This window comes from Stigmatopora argus, chromosome 13 (assembly GCF_051989625.1).
Source record: "Stigmatopora argus isolate UIUO_Sarg chromosome 13, RoL_Sarg_1.0, whole genome shotgun sequence".
NCBI lineage: Eukaryota > Metazoa > Chordata > Actinopteri > Syngnathiformes > Syngnathidae > Stigmatopora > Stigmatopora argus.
In genome coordinates, this window is record NC_135399.1 from 8,023,956 (window position 1) to 8,043,884 (window position 19,929).

A 19,929-nucleotide genomic window follows, 5' to 3' on the forward strand; every position below is an offset into this window, starting at 1 on the left:
TGACTGACAGACATACCTGCAATCAAATAAGCGGTGACACACTAGTGTGGTAAACAGGTGCATGTGTTTTTTTGTTGTTGTTTTTTGCTGATGGACTGTACTGTACAAGTTTTATGGTCCAGATTGTGCTAATTAGTTCTGCTGAGCTAAACTTGGCAGACTAAAATGTGTTTGTTGTCTTGTTCCTTTTTCAAATTCAGTTGCCCACAGTTTCAGGGACAGTGGGGACTGCAGTGGACAATTTATTCAATAGTTGACACTTAAGTTCTTTAGCCTTTTATAGAGCAGGTGAATATTTTTGGTAATTTATTTATTTATTGATACTTTTGACACGTTGTAGGTAACATGACTGTTTTTGTCATGTAGAAAAACTTAAACATATATAAAAATGAGTGATTTTAAAAATATATATATTATTGATGATGATTGATAATGAAGAATATATTCATGCATGATTACAATCTTAATCAAAACTAATCTAATACAATTTAAATTAATAAACATGGAAGTAGGTGGCCTGCAGTTGAGTAGTTGGGATGTGGTCAAAAGCGAGAATACCCAGGAAAAGCCCACGTAAGCCCAGGGAGAACACGCATACTCGGGTTGGTTCACGGGCCGCTTTAACGTCAAGTTGATTTCACGTGGGCCGGACCATTTTAGATGTAATATTTAGATTTTTTTTAATAAATGGATTAAAAGCCCTGAATATTCAGTTTTTTATAGATCTAAAACAATGTTTATTTTAGCTTTTCAAATATATTTTTCGATTTTACAAAATAATTTTTGAACTAAAAACACAGAAAAAATGATTAAAAATTACAATTATTGATTTAAAAGGGGGAAAATCAGGAAATTTAATATACATCTATACTCTTCATTTTAATTTGATCCTAAAACAGAAAGTCGGCACTCATGATTTACTTTCCCGGGCCACATAAAATGATGCGGTGGGCCAGATTTGGCCCCTGGGCCACCACTTTGACACATGTGCTCTACACAATGAATACTCACAACCTCAACCCCAGAAATGTGAGGCCAACGTGCCAACGACTCAGCCGCCAGGCTGCCGTTAATGTTTTATTCATAGGATTTAACTTATTGCATGTTCTTGATGCCAATGCTAGTTCAATTAATTTAAACTGGGAAGACTACATTTCAGTGCCATTGATTTATAATGGTAGACACCAATTCTTTTTGACTGAGCGGGTCAAATGTTACTCACTGCTCCAAATCTAAATGGTTTAAACATCTAGCGCCATCAATGTCAGCCAATTTGTTAAATGGGTGCTCGAACGGGTTAAAATATATTATATATATAATTCATGCATGAAACGATTAACTGAAATCAGTTTATGTGGCCAGATATAGATGGAATATCGTTGAGTGAAATAACTGGATAATTAATGCATCAAACAGATTAAGTATGTATTACAAGTTTTAATCCCTCCATTTCTGTGTGAATTGGTGGATTTTGAAACACTTTGAGAAATTTGTGCATGTGTATTTGCAGGCAGGCCTGTGATGATTGTGGTGGAATATATGGAGAATGGATCATTGGACTCATTTCTGCGGGTACGTATTGAAAGTGGCCACATGAATATAATTAGCAATGTGTAACCTATTTTGAAATTTAAGAGGGAAATTAAAGTTGAAGTCTAGTTTTCAAATGGTTTTTCACTTTGTTGTTGTTGTTGTTGTTGTTCACTGTAGACTAGTTTAATTTTTTTGTTTTGTTTGGATCTTTCCTATTTTGCCCCCAATCTTATACACTGTCAATGTCTTAAGGCTATACACTGTTTGTTTATGTATTGTCTACTTCCTTCCGTGTGTGCCTTGCTCTCCCTCTCAGCAACACGATGGTCACTTCACTGTCATTCAGCTAGTGGGTATGCTTCGTGGCATCGCCTCAGGAATGATGTATCTGTCAGACATGGGCTATGTTCATCGAGACCTGGCAGCTCGAAATATCTTAGTCAACAACAACCTTGTTTGTAAAGTGTCTGACTTTGGTCTGTCTCGGATCCTGGAGGATGATCCTGAGGCTGCTTACACTACAACGGTGAGGTCTTTTGTCTTATATATTTTGTTTTAATATTCAAAGTAATTCACGCCATGGGATTTATTCATTTTTGAAAAATTTTACATGTAATCAGGGTGGAAAGATCCCAATTCGATGGACTTCTCCCGAAGCTATCTCATACCGAAAATTCTCTTCAGCCAGCGATGCTTGGAGTTATGGGATTGTCATGTGGGAAGTGATGTCCTATGGAGAGCGGCCATATTGGGAGATGTCAAATCAGGACGTGAGTTTTGTTTGTTGTAAATAAATAGGAGTTTAAAAATACACTGACATATTTCAGGTGTCTGTGTGATTGTCTAAATTAGAAAGCAATTTTTAAACTAGAGACTTTTTTCCCGAATCTGGTTCTTTTCTATCCATTCTGTCTCATTAAATACTGGGGTGATGATAGAATCTGGGGGCAGTAATAGAACATTAGATATCATGAACTGTCAGATGAAGAAAGAGCATAAAAGTCAAAGGTTTATCAGGTTTTGATCCTGTTGAGGGGAAGTTTAAAGCTGTGGGTTCAGTGTGCCTGAACATTTTGGTCAGGGATTGGAAGGACCATGGAAGCATATCCATCTCTCTCCCAGATGAATGTTAAAGCAGCACATGCGTATAATCCCTTCAGCCTTTCTCTCTCTCTCTCTCACACACACACACACACACACACACACACACATACACACACACATATGCGCGCGTACATGCACCTGCAGTGCAAGCATAAGTGCAAAACTGCCTTACTGGTCATAGGGTTTAGGGAGGATTTGTGTTGTTGGGGAATTGCTTCAAAGTCTAACCTGCAGTCTCGCAGCATCAACTTGCTCATCTCCACTGGATATGCAATGCAGCATGACAGCTTTTGATAGTATAAAATATTTCATCTTGTTCTTATATTCAACATCATGCCTCAAACTCGCGGTCCGGGGGCCAGATCTGGTCCACTACGACATTTTGTGTGAGAAGTAAATCATGTGCATCAGATTTCATGTTTCTCGCTGAAATGAAATGCACATAAAATTTGCCACACCGTTTTGTGTGGGGCGTGAAAGTAAGTTTTGTGCATCAGAATTTAGGTTTCTTGCTAAAAAGGAATGTGTAAATAACATCCAAGAATTCCAACTTTTAAAAAAATCCTTTTTTCCAACATTTAAAATGAATAAACATTTATTTTTCACTTCTCTGTCTTTATTTTTATTAATAAAAGAAATAGATTAGTTTACAGTTTTCACCTTTCAATTTTTTTAGTAAAATAGGTAAATAAACCAAAATATTCTGATTAAAAATTAGAAAAAAATTGCTATTGAGCCCAAGATTCACTGCCAACCCTCCTTCCTCATTTAAAATTGATTGGATGTTTATATATGTACATATACATATATATATATATAAACACAATAATAAAAATCCCTGTCCTTTTCTAGGTGATTCTGTCTATAGAAGAGGGTTACAGGCTTCCTGCCCCAATGGGATGCCCAGTTGCCCTCCACCAACTGATGCTGCACTGCTGGCAGACAGAAAGAAGCCATCGTCCTAGATTTGTAGATGTCGTCTCCTTCTTAGATAAACTCATTCGCAACCCCAGCAGCTTATTGCCACTGGTAGAGGACTTTCAGAGGTAGGTATTGTCAGGTACAATGGGTTGTTCCTAGGCAGTACATAATTTTCAAAATCAGTGCTTCCAATAACATTTTCAGAGACATTTTCTCAGCGGTGAAATCTGTCATGCTGGGAAATTAATTATGTTCCAAATCCAAGAGATGCTGATAAAAGGTTGCCAGTATCTAATTTACTGTGTTTCTGATTATGTCAGTCTACCAGAGTCTCCCGGGGATGAAATGGACTACCCACTGTTCATCTCTATTGGCGACTGGCTGGACTCCATCAAAATGAGTCAGTACAAAAGCAACTTCATGGCAGCAGGCTACCACACGCTGGATTCTGTTACGAGGATGAATATTGAGTGAGTAGCCAGGCCAAAATAATGAGAAATCACAAGTGCATTCTAGCCTGAAAGTTATACGAATTTGAAGTCCAAATTTGAATTTAACTGGACACCTGTTAAGTAGTTTAAACTAAAAACAATCAAGCAAACTAGATTTAAGGTAAGTAATTTTGATAAGGTATTCATTTATCATTCATTCATTTATCATCGGTACCACACAATCTCTTAAGGGTCGCAGGGCAGCCAGAGCCCATCCCAGTTGTGTTCGGGCAAAAGCCAGACTACACCGTAGATTGGTCGCCAGTCAGTCACATGGCCCACAGAGAGACAGACAACCATTCGTACTCACAATTATACCACCACCCAGCGGGAATCGATCCTACGCCTGCCCGCACCAAGGTCTATAAAGCACACCAGGAAAAGAAAACGATACACACAAATTTGCTACAAAATATCTTTGTTTTTACATATATATATGTATGTATATATGTGTATATGTATAGAAATATATACTTTAAGCAGGATTTGATCTTTTCAATTTGAGTTATGTTTGTTTAAAATCTTACATTGGCACGACTGACTGATAGGAAGGTTTTTTTTCCTTTTTTTTTACAGTGTGTTTGTTTCCTCTTTCCATCTAGAGATGTGAGGCGTATCGGAGTGGATCTGATCGGCCACCAACGAAGAATCGTCAGCAGCATACAGACCCTCCATCTCCAGATTCTGCACGAACAGGATAAAGGCTTCCATGTATGAGGTCGCCCTTTCAAATGACCTGGGATGGATAAGTTGACGGCAGTTAAATCTAGTCAAGACTGTGAGAGGTGAGAGACACACTTTGGAGCCTTGAAAGGAACTCATTGGACTGGACAGACTGCCTCCCAGAATGGTAGTAAAGGACTCTTTTTCTACTACACACCCCTTACCCTGTACACCTGGTCTGGCCAGACTATTTTTAGACTGCCCAATATACTTTACAGTCTGGTCCAGGCACTCACTTAGGGGAATGTAATGCCTTGTTACAGCTGCGGTATTTTATGCGTGGAGGTTAATTATCTTAGACAAGTAGGTTCATGGACATAATCTACTGAATCCTTGGATTTTTTTTTCTTTTCTTGCTCATGTAGCGAACCCTTGATGTGCAAAAATGTTTTAACCTCAGAAGAAGAAAAAAAAAATTCTCACTACTTCTCATTTTGTAATATGATCATCCATAATGAAAGTATTGCATTGCTTTATTCTTTCTCTCTCTCTCTCCAGAGAGACTGGTACACAAATACTTGAAAAGAAGCAAGGCAAGGTGAATTCTTGAATGTTAAAGTGTATAGACAATTAATGGTAATTATTATTAAAATCGTATCTATTTATGTGCAGAGCTATTTGTTCAATCCCTTGGGAATCTGAATATTATTTAAAATCATATTTATTTGTGTCCGACAAGCAATAATCATCAAGTCACCTCAGTGTCTCACATAGAGAGGAATAATTGTGCAATGCGAGACATAGAAATATGGAACTAAACTGGATTGGTTGCCTTCACATGAAAAGAATATTGTTAAAACTATTTGGAATGTCAACTTTAAGAGTTGAAAATCGTCACAGTTGTCTTAACATACGAATGTTCACTTTATTCATAAATGTGTATTATTTCAGATCATTATTAAAGATTATTGTTCAGTTACACACGTGATTAATGGCAGTACGGTCTAAACTAACGGTGCATGTTGAGTGCAAAGCCACTGGCTGTATTTTACAGTCGGTCTGCTAGGACTGTGTGCTTACCTAGTGATCATGTAAAGGTTGTGGAATATGTGGCAATATAGGAATCAAGTGTACATAAGAGCAGTCTGAAATGAAAATGTTGGAATCTGCAGTAGTTGTCATGTCGTCCAATAGATGTTTGCCATTAGTTATTAATCTTTATTCTGGGAAAACAATGGTAAACATGCAGTGGTATATTATATATTGATATATAATAAAAATGAATATAAGACTTGTTGGTGGAATCTCGGAAGTCAGCAAGATTGGCAGCTTTTCAAACTCATGGCTAAGTTAGCAGAGAGAGGGTGAACATAAACAGCAGCATCTTAATTTATCTTCTACTTGCAACAGAAACATGCTCACACATGTATGCCTTACAGCCTGTGCACATTTAAGCAAATATATTTTAGTAAAATTAAAGGACCTACTCTTCAATTAAGTTGTCGACATAACCATTTGCGTGACATTAAATTGGCCACAGCGAACTGTTCCATTCTTTCAGAGATTGCCTCCAGTCATCAGGTAAGAGAAAGTTGCAAGAACACACACAACAACTTTATGTAGATGACATGCACTCTCACTGGCACCAACCCATCTACAGTCAATGGAGAATATCAGATGCTGTTTGTTAAGCATGTTCTACTGCTGAGCAATGTTAGAACGTTCTTTTGTACAAAGTACAAGTATACTATTGATTCTAATTCTTGTATTTTATTTTTTTATAATTTCCAAAGAGATGTTGTAGATCTTGCACACTGTAAGAGGCAGTTACTGCGGTTATTTATTTGCAAATAAATCTGAAAAGCTCTACAGGTTGACTCTTTGTCCCTTTTTCTAGTTTGTTTTGAAAGAGAATGAAAACAAAGCAGGGTATTTATACAACTCATATGAGAAAATTAGTAGGATATGCTATATCAGCAACAAAGTAAAGGCATTGCAAATGACATGCTTGTATCGCCCTTTTTTTACTTTATTTTTTTCTCTCGTATATTACCTTCCCGTATTTTCTCGCATATAAGCCATATTTGTAACAAAAAAATGATGACTGAATCAAGAGTATGGCTTGTATGCGCACAACTTGCTATACTCTTTTTCACTGGTAGATGTCAGCAAAGTGACATTTAATATTTGTTGGTTATTTTCTGTTTTGCAGTAAGAAAACAACCATTACTAGATGAATTAATTCCTTATGATATTGACCCTAATAATGTGCTTTTGATTCATAAAGTACCTCAGAAATACTACATGCAATGCTTTTTCTTAAGATTTTCCCTTCAACACATTTGTACTCCCTATTATAACCATGAATATGGAGGAGAAAATTGTGAATCAGGTGGCGGCTTATATGTGAGAAATTGTAAAAGTCTACGTTTTTAAGGCAAATTTAAGGGTGCGGCTTATACGCAGGGTGGCTTATATGCGAATAAATACTGTACCTCGCAAAGAATTCAGCACCAACTAAACCCTGACGCAGGTTGAAGACTATATCCTGTACTCACTTGATTTTTGGGATATAACATACATAGGTTGTAGATTACACATGCTTTATGTTCACATGATCCTTGCTAACATTAATGTCTTTTCGGATTGATATGCAACATTGCGATGATAACAACACATGATTCTCCATGGTGAAGCGCTTATCTGGCAACCCGAAGAAGAAACCATGTGTACGTCAATATTTTGATCCTGGTTGCCAACTTGGGTTCACACCAACAATCAGTCTTTGCGGATAAAATAAATGGAGACTGTCAAAAGAACAAGAGACAGGCTGCGAGTGAGTGCAAAATACAGCAGCTGTTGTTGTGGCTGTTGTCAAGCAAAACAGCATTACCCTAATGAATCAAATTCATCAGAAAGAAAGGTGCACACTACCAAGATAAGGTCGCCGGGTTAGGGGGTTTGCAGATCTTAATTCATTCTAATAGGATTAGTCGTTGCAAGCTGGGATGCACATGCAGCATCCCAGCATGTTACAACATGCTCTCCAAATACAAGGAACACTCCTGTTTATCTGAGGTTTTGATTATTTTATAAGCTGCATAGTGTATTGTTTGTAATCGGACAGTTAATGGGTTGATGCGTAGCACATTATATTTAAAAGGTTAAGTATCAGTTGGGTTTAATGGGGTTGCTGGATAAACTGTCAGGCTGGCTCGGCGTGAGAAAGAAGGAAGTGAATGTTTTATGTTTGGGACTGGACAACAGCGGTAAAAGTACCATTATCAACCAGATGAAACCAACGAATGTAAGTAGTCACAACTGATCTCAAACTCCTTGAGTAGAAAATTTGCAATCAACTGTCGTGCATTTATTATCAAACATTCATCAATTGCTTGTTTTCAGCATTCAAATTGTTTCGGCCCATTCTCAAATGAGTGGAAACATGTTAGTCAGGTAAAGTCTATCTTACTTGGAATGCTATATCCATGTTCATATATAGTAAATGTCAATACTTTGGTGATTGCCTGGTCCATCCAGATACCCGGACAAGAAATAGTCCCAACAATTGGCTTCAACATTGAAAAGTTCAAGAATTCAAGGTATATTTTGAATGTTTTTTAAAGCAGTTAGTATGTTTTTATGTGATTCTAATGTGGTTGTCCTCCTTCTCCCTCTTTCCTCCTGCATGAACAGTCTTTCTTTCACAGTATTCGACATGTCTGGCCAAAGTAGATACAGAAACCTGTGGGAGCACTATTACAAGTATATACGCATGACATTACTCATTTCCAACTATAATTACAATGGCTCAATTTTGTCCTCATTTTTCATCAGAGAAAGTCATGCCATCATTTTTGTGATAGACAGCAGTGACAAACTGAGGATGGTTGTCGCAAAAGAAGAGCTCGATACTCTTCTCAACCACGGAGGTGCGCTCTTTTGTTTAACTGCAAGTAGTAGGAGGTTTTTATAGTATTAATAATGCCTCAGGGTTTACTGGTAGTGTCCGTCTGTGTGCGTGGATGTGTGTGACATTTCCAATTCCTTGGTAATCATCTCTTCTGCCTGCTAAATATGAAAAATCTGCAAATATTAGTTTATTTAAACCTTTAACTGGCAAAAGGCTTCCACCTGTGGGATTTGATTCATTCTGAATGACTTTTGGACTTGGCCTATTTATATCTATCTCAATGTTATCCTTTTGTCTTGTGTGTCTTTGGTCAAGAATCATTTGTCTTCAATGTGTGGCCATGCAGATATTTGCTGTAAAAAGCTGCCCGTGTTGTTCTTTGCAAACAAGATGGATCTACGAGATGCCATGTCATCTGTCAAGGTCTCTCAGATGTTGTGTTTGGAGAAAATAAAAGACAAACCTTGGCACATCTGGTAATATTAAACTTTTAAAACACATACTGCTTAGTTCATACAAATTTTCAAAAGGAAGTGCCCTTGAAATGAAATGGCTGAACTAAGCAATGTAGTTAAGTATAATTGGCAGAAAAGGCAGCATAGACTTGACCTTAGTGACTCTTCTTTACCTGCTCACCACCTTGTTTACTAATTAGACAGATGGAAGGCAGATGGATGAAGAACTAGGCAGGTTTAAATGTTGAAGTTGGGAGAGTGAACGCGTGCTAGAAGATGATTAAATCCTCAACCTGCTATTTTTGTCTCACAGTGCTAGCAATGCTATCGAAGGAGAAGGTTTAGAGGAGGGGATGGATTGGCTCCAAGGTAAAAATGGCATTTAAATCTGTATATTTTTGTGAAGTTTTAAACATTTGAGATGTGCTAATAATCAGAATTTGAATGCAAGTATTCTGACTACCATCTTTATTTGGACTTTTTTCATATTCCTAGAACAAATTACACAGTAAGTATGTATAAATCTGTTGATTTGCATTGTGATGTGTTGTGAATTCTATTTTCCCTTTCATGTTATTTTTTTATGTAACATTGTCTCTATTTTAACTCCAAAAGGGGTAGCCAACTTAAAATGTTTTTTTTTCTATCTAACCTTGCTAGAAATCCGTTGTCTATTTTTTTTAACCTGGAATAAGGGCAATTAGCTACCTATAAATGTATTTTTGTATTTTTCCTTTAACTAGGTCAGATCAAAACAATGACCACCTGAATGAGTGATTTACCCATCCAGAAGGACAAATGGATGTTCACACTTCATTCCTGGATTCTTAGCTGTCATGATTTGTTCATATCTATATAGGAAACCAACTATTCTCAAAATATGATCAGAAAATTTTCACCTACACAATATACTAGTATTATCCTTATGACACTATTATATTGCCTGTTGTGCTAATTTCAGTAAAACCTCATTTCATGTTGATTGCTAATGTTACAGTATTACCATTAATTCATCTTCTTTCTGTACCATTTATTCACACATGGGTCGTGTGGGGTGCCGGAGCTTTTACCAGTCAGCCATGGGCAGCAGGCAGAGGACAGTGTTATCATATGTAGGAAATTTTAAAAATTCTTTTTAACACCGAGGATTAAAATACTGTTTTTATGCATTTTTGCATACTTTTTGGTTTTTTTCTATAATGTGTTTTTTAATGAGAGAAAAATAAAAAAGAATCCATCAACTATTTTTCTTGCAAGTCATTTAATAAGACAACTTTGAATTCCAAATTTTCTGCACCTAGGAGGGTGCCGAACACGGACCATAAAAGCAATAGTCCAATATGAACAAACTGCAACACTAACCACAAGAACAGTCAGTATACAACCTCAATAACAGAAGGTCAATGCAAATAAAAAAAATATGTTAATAAATATTTTACTTTAGATAAATATTAAATATTTTGTAATGCAACCTTCAAGCCAAGAAAGGCAACCATCTCTGCTTCTATCCCCTATTTAAGCAATCCTCCAAGGATATGTGTATGAAATCTTGCAATGGCAGCTAGAAGTTGACAGGCAGTCAAGAGAATTTCTCCATTTGCATCACCGTTTCCTGGAGTCACATAGTAAATAGCATTAATAGATTTCTGATGGGGTGTCATTTGAAGAGGCAGGCTGACTCATCTTACCGTTTACATAAGTAGAAAGAAACTCAGCCGTAATATCTGAGCACTTGTACTCCAGGTGGCGGATGAAATTGAACTTTTGCCCAGCTAAACGGAAGCTCTTGTGAAGCTGCTTTACCAAATCCACTGCCCAATTCATTGCATTGTTGTCCTTTTCAAATACCTGTACAGAATTTTTTTTTAATGGGTTACCATTAAGATCAAATGTACACCTTCGTTGACAATAGGAGTATTGTTGTTTGTCGTTTTTGTAAGTAGCCCACTACACAGCCCAGGAAGTCCTGATTTTATCTTTCATATGATTAATAAAAGGTGGTTTTAATGCACTGTCTATCATGTGAAAACAGAGCCAATCTATGTCTGTTTTCCAAGTCTCCCTCCACCAACACACCTGAATCAAATAATTGGGATCAGTATGAAGCTGCTGGACAGCCTGCTGATGAGTTGATCATTTGATTCAGGTGTGGTAGAGGAGGGAGATATGGAAAACACACTGGATCGGGGCTCTCGAGGACCGTACTTGGCCACCCCTAATCTATTGTGTAGATTAAGGCTGTCCAAACTATTCCACAAAGGACCACAGTGGGTGCAGATTTTTGTTCCAACTGATCCAGCAAAGACAGGTTAACAAGTGTGGTTTCTTTTTCAAGCCGCAACACCACCGGAGAGCAATCAACTGATTGCACTTTTAAGACACCAGAAAAAATGTAACCTCTTCTTTGGTTGAGATGAAAACCTGCACCCACTGCAGCCCTTGAGGACCAGTTTGGACACCTGCCCTGTGGATGAATAAAAGCAATTTGGAGATTAATGATGTAGAATTAAATACGTACCAGAATAATGAAGACAATGATTGTGGCAACAGCTGTGAGTTGTCCAGATTGGACCTTATTCACCAAGACATTATAGCACAGTTTATTGCCACATAGCACCAAGAGACGAGCAATATTATGCGCATGCCATGGCTGAGGAATGACTGCAAAAACACAAGAACAACAAATCAGTTTATTTTGTTCAGTTGGTTTACATGATCATCAAGTAAGTGAGCGAGAGTACAACTCACAAGACTAGTTGCCAAACCAGTATTTACCTCATCTCACATCCAAAGGTCAGTGCAAAGAAAATGGAAAAGGTTACCAGTGATCTCTTCAAAGACTGCCAGGGTTGATTGTATGGACCATTCTTTCTTTTTGGGATTGTTGAACAGCAAAAGGATGGACTTGGCCAGGTCACTCAGAGCATTTGGAGGCAGCACCTGTTCCACGAGATCCTGCCAACTGATGGAGCCTGCAGGAAGAACCCCAGCCCACCAATTCTATTCTACCACATGACAGGCTGAGTGATAATGACCGTACCTTCAGTCACTTGTGGTCCATACAGGATTAAGAGTAGGTGTGCCTGGGTGATCAATGGCCAGGGTTTAAGGAGCTGCAGAAGCCAAAATCGACATTCTGATGGGTTTGGTGACAAGTCCAGCAAAACTTTACGGCAGAAGTAGCGGAGCTCTAACTCTTCATACGATTTCATCCCTGTAGACATGGTGAGAAAACCAATGCGTCATCTCATGTAATGCATGGATTTTGTAGGCGGAAAGTTCCGTGTCTGAGCCCCCGAATTTTGGCGAAAGCTTTGTTTTTTGAAAATCATACCAGGTTTTTCATTGGTCGTGATTGCCTTAATTTTAGGCACCAAATTGCTAACTTCACACAAGAAGTCGAACACTCTTTTGCACTCCAGATCATCCCAGCCAGCAATTAGGGTCTGTAAAAGAAATGAATAGTAAAATAATTTGAAATATTTGTGTTGTTTTTTGTACCCATCAATTTATTGTTTGAAAAGTCACCTGCAAAAAAATTCCATATCTGAAGAAACCAATGCAATTTGGATTTGAGCAATTATCCTGTAGGAAGCATGGAACCTACAAAAACATTACAAATTCAAAAGAAATTAAATAATGTATAAACGATTGCCCAAATATCTCACCATACTGCATGGCTTATTTTCTTTTTCCTACCTGTGAAAACTTGTACATGACACATTTCAGTCTTTCCTTTGTTGGTAGCAGCATTGTACAACGTTTGAACAACACACCTGAGACAACATTAAACAAAACAAATTTAGTAGCGCTAATAAAAAGTTGGTGATGCTGGGCTGTTGGATAAAATTTCAATAGGGCCTCAAATTTCACCCGGAAGCCCAATATTATTGTCAGCATTGTACAGTATATGAAAATCCATCCAGAGATCCACAGCTGCTTACCCAGGGCTCTGAAATGTCCACCCAAACATTCCTGTTCAGGACAATTGATGTAATGGAAGCTATAGTGCATCATTTTGTTCTTCGAAGCATTGGTGCTGACATAGTCCACCACATATCTGTTCATCTCTGTGGATGCTAAACAGAGCTCACTGACTTCCAGCACTATCAAAAAGACATACAAAGTACAGGTGATAAAACACAACAATTTATTTCGTGCAACTCATCAGGGTTGCGTGCCTATTAAAGCCTTTCCCTTCTGACTGGGACTGAGATATAGCCTGGGTACACCCTATTTGGTATATGCATAAATCTAAATTGCAATTGTGTGGATTAAAAAGTTATTTGCATTTTATATTTTGGTTATTTGTGATTGTTCACTTCTATTTTGTGGAAGCTTATTTTTGTCTGCATCCTAAATATTGTAGATTGGTTTCCTGACCCATGTATGTAGTATCACTAAATGTTGTATGTTGAGAGGTAATTTGTTATTGTGGCCCTTGTATTGCAAACCGTATCTTATCCCTAAACCTAGGTTTAATCTGTTTATATAATTTATCTCAATTCACAAGGCCAGTGACCCTATAGTTTATATTTATTGTTGCTCTAACAATTGTTAAGAGCAGTCAGCCAATTTAGTGTATGGTTGAATCTGAACTTATCAATTGACTTTAATTTATTGTATGGACGTGCTGTTTAAACATAGAAATAAATACGTGTACCATTGAATCATCATCGTGATCTTAACCAAAAAAAACAGCGGTACCTTACCTGACAGGTAGTCCAGAATCAAATGAAAAATCTCCAATGGAAGTTTTTGGAAAAAACTCATCTCGTCCATCGTCTGGTTGCAATTCACGACAATTCCTCGACGACGACCAGCGTATGTTCTTGGTCTTCTTTTCATCATTTTTACTGTCAAATGTCACCGTTTATTAACATATCATTGCTTTAGATATAACTATATATAGCATCATTCGGTGACGTCTTTATCCATCTGAAGAATGCTTACAAATAAATGCTCGCACATTTGACTGACTAGCTAGTTTACGAAATGTTTGCAGTAGCTACCATATAAAATGTACTTAAAATGAATAAACCCTGCTTTATTTCCACTTGTTAATGACACACTTTGTTTACCCCAAATACTTATTACTTAATTATAACACGACCAAGCTTTATTGTTTGTAATGGAAAAAAAACTTACCAATAAGTTTAGCGTGTCATACAGCCAGTGATTTTTAATACTGTATTGCTTTTAATACGAGATGTAATGTACTCTCTCTAGTAAAAATTCAAAGTACAGCGGTTATCAAGTAGCTTTGTTAAAATGACACCTCTGAAATAATGAGTTCGTGGTAATTAGTTGTCGTATCTATTCTTACAGCAGAGAGCTAATGAAAAGCCAACTTTGGCTCTGCGGGGCTACTAACTGTATATCCCCGTATTCACATGTTGTTTTCACCGTTGTTTATTTATTTATTTATTTTTATTTTAGCTCCAAGTACCAAAGTACTTTATATTAATACATTTTATTTAAAACACTAATATTTCGTCACGTTGTTAAAATAAGTGCCAAGTCCCTTTTTGAAGCAAATGTATCACATTTTTTTTGTATTTTTTAAATTTATTAAATTGTTTATATATTTATTTTTTTGTTAATTTTGACATATACGAGCATATGATGCGGCCCCTAGGTGGTCCTTGTTATTTAGTTTTGTGTTTCCTGGAAAATGTCAAAAAACTTAGGTTTATTCATAAACAGTTTGAAAACTGCACTTAAATATAGTAATAGTGAAGACTTGGCTAAGTGCTTGATTCAAATTGTTGAAATGTAAAAGTAAAAAAGACACGTATATATATATGTATAAATAGTAGTCACATTGCACTGTAATATATTATATTTCCTTGAAATTTATTATTATTTGTATGTAAATTTTGGTGTTCATATGGTATGGTACTAATGGGGGGGCTATTTCGCCCAGTTGACAATCTCTGTGAAAAAGGCATCTTGAAGGGATAGAAAACACCATTATCATGTGCATCCTTGCAAAATGAATTTTCTTTAATATGGTGAATAGGTACAATATTTTAGGTTTGTCTTTTTTTCTTTATCTGTAATGGTGAGAAAAAATATAAATAAAACCTAAATATTCCAAACATAGGCAAAATAGCAGTTCACTGACATTTTTAAATGCTAGTAGAATTGTAGCCAATTAACAGTGAGTATCTCAGATTATCCTGCCTACAGATCACGCATTGGATGCCTACTGTAGTAAGCGTGGTTTTGGAGAAAGTGGCTTTAATGGACTCAGGAGGTGAAGCGGTCTTCATCTGAGTCTCAGACAGAGAAAGGAGAAAGACGGCAACGGATTCAACAGGTACAGGAACTATCAAAAATGTGCCTATTTTTCTAGCTAGTTTTAATGAGTTTCTAGTGTATGTGCGATCCACATTGTGTTTTATCTATTATCAGCAGTCTAAATACAGGTCATTGAAGGTCATAGAGAATTTGTCTATTGCCTTTGGAGCCCTTGAGTTCATTGCACAGCAAGACAATATACAGTATGTGGCTCGGCACACCCAAATACATTGTTATCCTCGAGTACATTGCACAAGAGCCATGCTTTGCTGTTAATCACGGGATTATTCTTTCGAACTAAGACTATTAGGTGTTCTACATTTAAATATTATCACCCTCACCAAAGACACGCTTCGCAGAAGTGCGTTATTTTAGGAGTGAGCATTTGCAGTGAGCTGATTTCTCAGAAAGGTTGATTTAAAATGTTCTTTTCTCCAGCAGGTTGTGTGCTTTGATTGCAGATGAAAGATGAAGGGCAGCTATGTTCTTAATGAGACACGAAAGTGCAGATTCTACACCGGGCCGGCCTCTAAGTATGTACTGCATTTATATCATACCCATGAAAAAATATATATATATATATCAATTGTGTTTAAATAAAACATGTTATGTATGTATGTATGTTCATATTCACTATGAGTACTTTAGTGTAAACTGTTTTTCTTATCTGTTAAAAGAAGACATTGCAAAACTAACATAATTATTATTCTTGTCTATAGCCAAAGCATGGATTGTTTCTGAGCCAAATGAGCAGGTTTCCCCTCTGTGACCACAAGTTGATCTCTGAAACCAATTTTACCATGACGCAGGTGTTCAGGTGTGTTTTACTGCAGTCATTCATTCACAGCTTTTAATGACTTTTATTTAATGATTCAACTCAACAGGATATAAAAAAAAAAATTAGCAAAACCTAAAAAGTAAAGCATTTTTTTCCAGGAATTGGATTGACATCTGATCAGATCACAATTCTAAATAAATGCAGGTCAAGTCACTTGGATCTATGCTGACATGGACTTTGATTCGGTGTCTAAAATCTTAATTTTTCCAGCCTCACTTTACACAATTGACCAAGGAAACACATTTTAAAATGTTTTTAGCCAACTGTTTTGTATAAACTGTCCAAAGTCTGAGAATTAAACATACTAACATCCATGTGATAAATAAATTACCACTTAAATTAATCAAATTTTTACAGTTTTCAATAAAAAACAGGAAGACACTGTGTTTATGGACCCCAAAACACTCTTTTTTTTTCTAATAGCATTTAACTCATTGCCTGCCAGTAACAACAATAGCTGTCCAATTCATTTCAACTTGGAGGACTATCTGAGTGCTCATCTTTCAGTGCAATGACGATGAAAGGTGTTCAGTCAAGCACTGCCATTGGAAGCCAATGAGTTAAATAAGTGCCATATCGTGGATTCATAATCAGATCCAGAGAACAGCTAGTTCTTAAAATGTTCCAATAAATAGACAAGTCTATTACATTATTAATAGTTCAATACATTTATACTCCTTTTACATAATAACAAATGCAGAATTTGCTATTTGTGTAATAAAAATATTAGCAAAAAGCACCCGTGCCAAATTTCGCCATTGTTATGAAACAGCCAAATCTCTTAAGAGCCAATTCCTTTTGACCTTTTGTTCACAACACACAGCAGGAAAAAAGATGGATATCAATGCTTAACTTAAGAGTTGAGCTACGGTTCTCTCAGCCTAAATCTTAAGAACGTGTGCACATCAAAAATTATCCAACTAGTCTGTGTATTGAAGAGGTCATAATGCTTAAACACAGCCGGCTTTGTGCGAACATTTTCAATGTCAGTGTTTCCTATCTGTACAGTACTCCAAGCTTGGGTGGTTTCTGTCAATGTTTAATTTCTCTCCTGAGGGGCGGTGAGATTGTAAGCGAGAAGTAGAGAGAAGCTGAAAACTGGTCTCATTAGTTACAGATGTAGACACCTGCCACTCAGTGGAGACTGAAGCCAGAATAGTTTTAGCTCCTTCATGTCACACTTAAGAAATGGCTAGGAGCCCGTGACAAAATGTAAGCTCACTGGAATTGGCTGCTTCTGGGGAGAGTGCCCTTCGCTGGAAGAATAAACTGCAACTGCACCTTCAGAGACTCAAGAATGCACCTGTTGTTAAAGGTAGATAATGGTTAACTCACTGGCTGCAATTCACAGTGGGAGACTTTACTCCATTTTGACTGTGAAAGTTGAATGAATTAATGTTAATACTGCATTAGAATTAGATACTCTTGTTCATTGAAATGAGTGCTCCTTTCCCCAGCTTTTATATAATTCAGCACCTTTATTTACATATGCGATTAGATATTTCCATACACTATATTTATTTAGTTATTGGATTGGATTGGATAACTTTATTCATCCCGTATTCGGGAAATTTCATTGTGGCAGTAGCAAGAACAACAGAACAACAAAGCAAAAGCACAAAGTACAAAGCAAATCAAAGTAAATGGGATCATTGAGAATCACCATATCAAATCATTAAGACAGAAAAGCAGCAAAAACACAAAACGAGCAAGAGTGGACGGAGCTACCGCCGCCGGCTGTGACTTGAACGGCGCCATCTTGGTTGCAGTAGCAAAAACGGATACAGACTCAAAAAGACATTGTAAAGTTGGAAAAAACTGGAACCACACACACGAAGTCTTCCACAAGATGACATGATCATATATTGCTCTGACTTTTACAACTGTATGTGAATTTTTACAGCTCAGAAGTCTTCCCAGGTGAATCAAACATGGCCAGTACTGCTGTTCAGCTCGTCGGTTTATTATTGAGCCTGCTTGGATTTGTGGGAACTATAGTTGCCACGGTACTCCCACACTGGCGCAGTACAGCCTACATCGGCTCGAACATCATCACGGCAACGGCCTACATGAAAGGTCTGTGGATGGAGTGTGTATGGCACAGCACGGGTATTTATCAGTGTGAGGTGTACAGATCATTACTGGCGCTGCCACAGGATATGCAGGTACAAGTTTTCTTACAGCTTGAGTGAATGTTAGCATGAATAACGTTTTGCGAAATGTCTGTATCATCAATAGGCTGCACGAGCGCTTATGGTGCTCTCCTGTGTCTCCTCCACCCTGGCAATCGTGGTTTCTGTCATGGGGATGAAGTGCACCTACTTTGCCCAAGGCTCATTAATTAAGTCTCCGCTCGTGATGAGCGGAGGGGTATGTTTCCTCTGTGCCGGATTACTCTGCTTGACAACGGTGTGCTGGACCACCAATGACATCGTCATAGATTTCTATGACCCCTTCCTTCCAAGTGGCATGAAGTACGAAATTGGCCTGGCGGTGTATCTCGGTTACGCGTCAGCCTGCCTCAGTCTGTCTGGGGGTGTTGTACTGATCTGGAGCAGCAGCGGTGAACGGTCGCTGAGAAGTCCCCAAAGGCAGAGGAGTCAGCCTACATCCCCTCCTCCCTACAACAACACTTATACACCAGCACCCCCGTACAATCCTGCAGAGGCCCTCAAGGATAATCGTGCACCGTCACTTTTCTCTCAATCCAGCAGTGGCTACAGACTTAATAATTATGTCTAATGTCTTGGTGGTGATGCTTTTAACGTCAGCACACCTAAGTGTAAAAAAAGGAAGCAAAAAACTATGCAAAAAAAAAAGTTAAGTGGGACTTTTACATTTTCACAGAAACTCAACGGATTACACTGCAATGTGGCTAAAGTACCGCTAGGCAGCGACATTTATTAGTGAATAGAAACTAAGGGCATCTTCACTCTGTGGCAATTAATGCAGACAAGGTGGGTCTTTCTGTTTATATTTAGTATAACAATTATTCTCATTAAAATGAAACACAATGCTAAATCATACTGAATGTAACTTATATCAGAAAAACAAGCATGATTGAGCTCATTTGCACGAATGTTTTTAAACATTTGTTGATGTAAAATGGGTATTGTTTTATTCCACAAAACATCTAATTGGTTTTGCACACGCAAATGTGTATTCATAAGAAAAACTCCCAATTAGATGTTAGCCTGTCACCAGCTACTGTGCCTGTCATAACATTGTAGCAGAACAAACGTCTCCCTTCTCAGCACATTATATTTCCTTTGAGGAATGGCTTTTAATTAACAGTAACATATTTCACAGCTGTGTTTATTTTTTAGTAAATGATTGGTATTTCTTCACCATATGATTTGATAACTATTTTTACTCATCACTGTTTATTTGTTTTAAAAGCCTTAAAAATAAATCAAATAAAAGTGTTGCAGGTCCATCCCGATAAATATTTTTGGGATGTTTGTAAAACTCATTCTTAAACTAGATTTTCTAATAAAGTGGAAAAATCACCACAACAACCCACCAATTCTATAAAAAATGATAGCACAAACATGCAACATAAATCAGATGGAAACCACATATAAGTACCGGTGAAAATAAATAAAATAAAAGTATAATTTAATTATGTTAACTGTAAATCAACATCCATATACTCCAAAACACCTATAAAAACTGAAGAAAATGACACATTTGTTTATAAGCAACTGT

General features: G+C 37.2%; 4 protein-coding genes across 11 annotated transcripts in view; 3 read left to right on the top strand and 1 right to left on the bottom strand.

The window, feature by feature from the left end:
- epha6 (eph receptor A6) overlaps positions 1-6,581 on the top strand; it is a 153,062-nt gene extending 146,481 nt beyond the window's left edge. For all 5 annotated transcript variants that reach the window (XM_077616720.1, XM_077616723.1, XM_077616721.1 and 2 more), the window contains 6 exons: positions 1,511-1,572; positions 1,850-2,059; positions 2,154-2,303; positions 3,490-3,683; positions 3,879-4,028; positions 4,652-6,581. In XM_077616720.1, coding sequence (XP_077472846.1) covers positions 1,511-1,572; positions 1,850-2,059; positions 2,154-2,303; positions 3,490-3,683; positions 3,879-4,028; positions 4,652-4,766 — 881 coding nt within the window. In that variant the 3' untranslated portion in view covers positions 4,767-6,581. The remainder of the gene's footprint in view (positions 1-1,510; positions 1,573-1,849; positions 2,060-2,153; positions 2,304-3,489; positions 3,684-3,878; positions 4,029-4,651) is intronic.
- A 1,122-nt stretch (positions 6,582-7,703) lies between these two features.
- LOC144086989 (ADP-ribosylation factor-like protein 6) lies at positions 7,704-10,324 on the top strand. 2 transcript variants are annotated; one of them, XM_077617205.1, is made up of 9 exons: positions 7,704-8,019; positions 8,118-8,168; positions 8,253-8,314; positions 8,409-8,477; positions 8,550-8,644; positions 8,972-9,101; positions 9,394-9,449; positions 9,576-9,588; positions 9,824-10,324. In XM_077617205.1, the coding sequence occupies exons 1-9, from the start codon at positions 7,897-7,899 to the stop codon at positions 9,855-9,857; spliced, it is 633 nt and encodes a 210-aa protein (XP_077473331.1). In that variant the 5' UTR covers positions 7,704-7,896; the 3' UTR covers positions 9,858-10,324. The 2 variants fall into 2 exon arrangements, with proteins under 2 accessions (XP_077473331.1, XP_077473332.1); XM_077617206.1 differs by lacking the exon at positions 9,576-9,588.
- Positions 10,323-14,400, bottom strand: LOC144086987 (F-box only protein 47-like). The gene is made up of 11 exons (XM_077617201.1): positions 14,229-14,400; positions 13,793-13,936; positions 13,025-13,186; positions 12,780-12,856; positions 12,609-12,683; positions 12,415-12,526; positions 12,121-12,294; positions 11,903-12,052; positions 11,599-11,741; positions 10,769-10,928; positions 10,323-10,692 (listed from the first exon to the last, which is right to left on the bottom strand). The coding sequence occupies exons 2-11, from the start codon at positions 13,929-13,931 to the stop codon at positions 10,592-10,594; spliced, it is 1,293 nt and encodes a 430-aa protein (XP_077473327.1). The 5' UTR covers positions 13,932-13,936; positions 14,229-14,400; the 3' UTR covers positions 10,323-10,591.
- Positions 14,401-14,887: 487 nt separating this feature from the next.
- LOC144086988 (claudin-14-like) lies at positions 14,888-19,667 on the top strand. Of its 3 annotated transcripts, XM_077617204.1 has the most exons (6): positions 14,888-15,402; positions 15,822-15,916; positions 16,103-16,200; positions 17,333-17,536; positions 18,125-18,386; positions 18,460-19,667. In XM_077617204.1, the coding sequence occupies exons 5-6, from the start codon at positions 18,153-18,155 to the stop codon at positions 18,961-18,963; spliced, it is 738 nt and encodes a 245-aa protein (XP_077473330.1). In that variant the 5' UTR covers positions 14,888-15,402; positions 15,822-15,916; positions 16,103-16,200; positions 17,333-17,536; positions 18,125-18,152; the 3' UTR covers positions 18,964-19,667. The 3 variants fall into 3 exon arrangements, with proteins under 3 accessions (XP_077473330.1, XP_077473328.1, XP_077473329.1); XM_077617202.1 differs by lacking the exon at positions 17,333-17,536 and having other exon boundaries at positions 14,948-15,402; XM_077617203.1 differs by lacking the exon at positions 17,333-17,536 and having other exon boundaries at positions 14,948-15,402; positions 15,825-15,916.
- The last annotated feature ends 262 nt before the right edge of the window (positions 19,668-19,929 follow it).

Coding starts and splice junctions, on each gene's coding strand:
- LOC144086989 (XM_077617205.1), top strand. CDS start 7,897: ATGGGGTTGCTGGATAAACTGTCAGGCTGGCTCGGCGTGAGAAAGAAG. Junction 8,315..8,408: donor GAAAAGTTCAAGAATTCAAG/GTATATTTTGAA, acceptor CTGCATGAACAG/TCTTTCTTTCACAGTATTCG. Junction 8,645..8,971: donor TACTCTTCTCAACCACGGAG/GTGCGCTCTTTT, acceptor GTGGCCATGCAG/ATATTTGCTGTAAAAAGCTG.
- LOC144086987 (XM_077617201.1), bottom strand. CDS start 13,931: ATGATGAAAAGAAGACCAAGAACATACGCTGGTCGTCGTCGAGGAATT. Junction 13,187..13,792: donor GATTCTGGACTACCTGTCAG/GTAAGGTACCGC, acceptor TCTTTTTGATAG/TGCTGGAAGTCAGTGAGCTC. Junction 10,693..10,768: donor TCTTTCTACTTATGTAAACG/GTAAGATGAGTC, acceptor ATGTGACTCCAG/GAAACGGTGATGCAAATGGA.
- LOC144086988 (XM_077617202.1), top strand. CDS start 16,130: ATGAGCAGGTTTCCCCTCTGTGACCACAAGTTGATCTCTGAAACCAAT. Junction 16,201..18,124: donor ACCATGACGCAGGTGTTCAG/GTGTGTTTTACT, acceptor GAATTTTTACAG/CTCAGAAGTCTTCCCAGGTG. Junction 18,387..18,459: donor CGCTGCCACAGGATATGCAG/GTACAAGTTTTC, acceptor TATCATCAATAG/GCTGCACGAGCGCTTATGGT.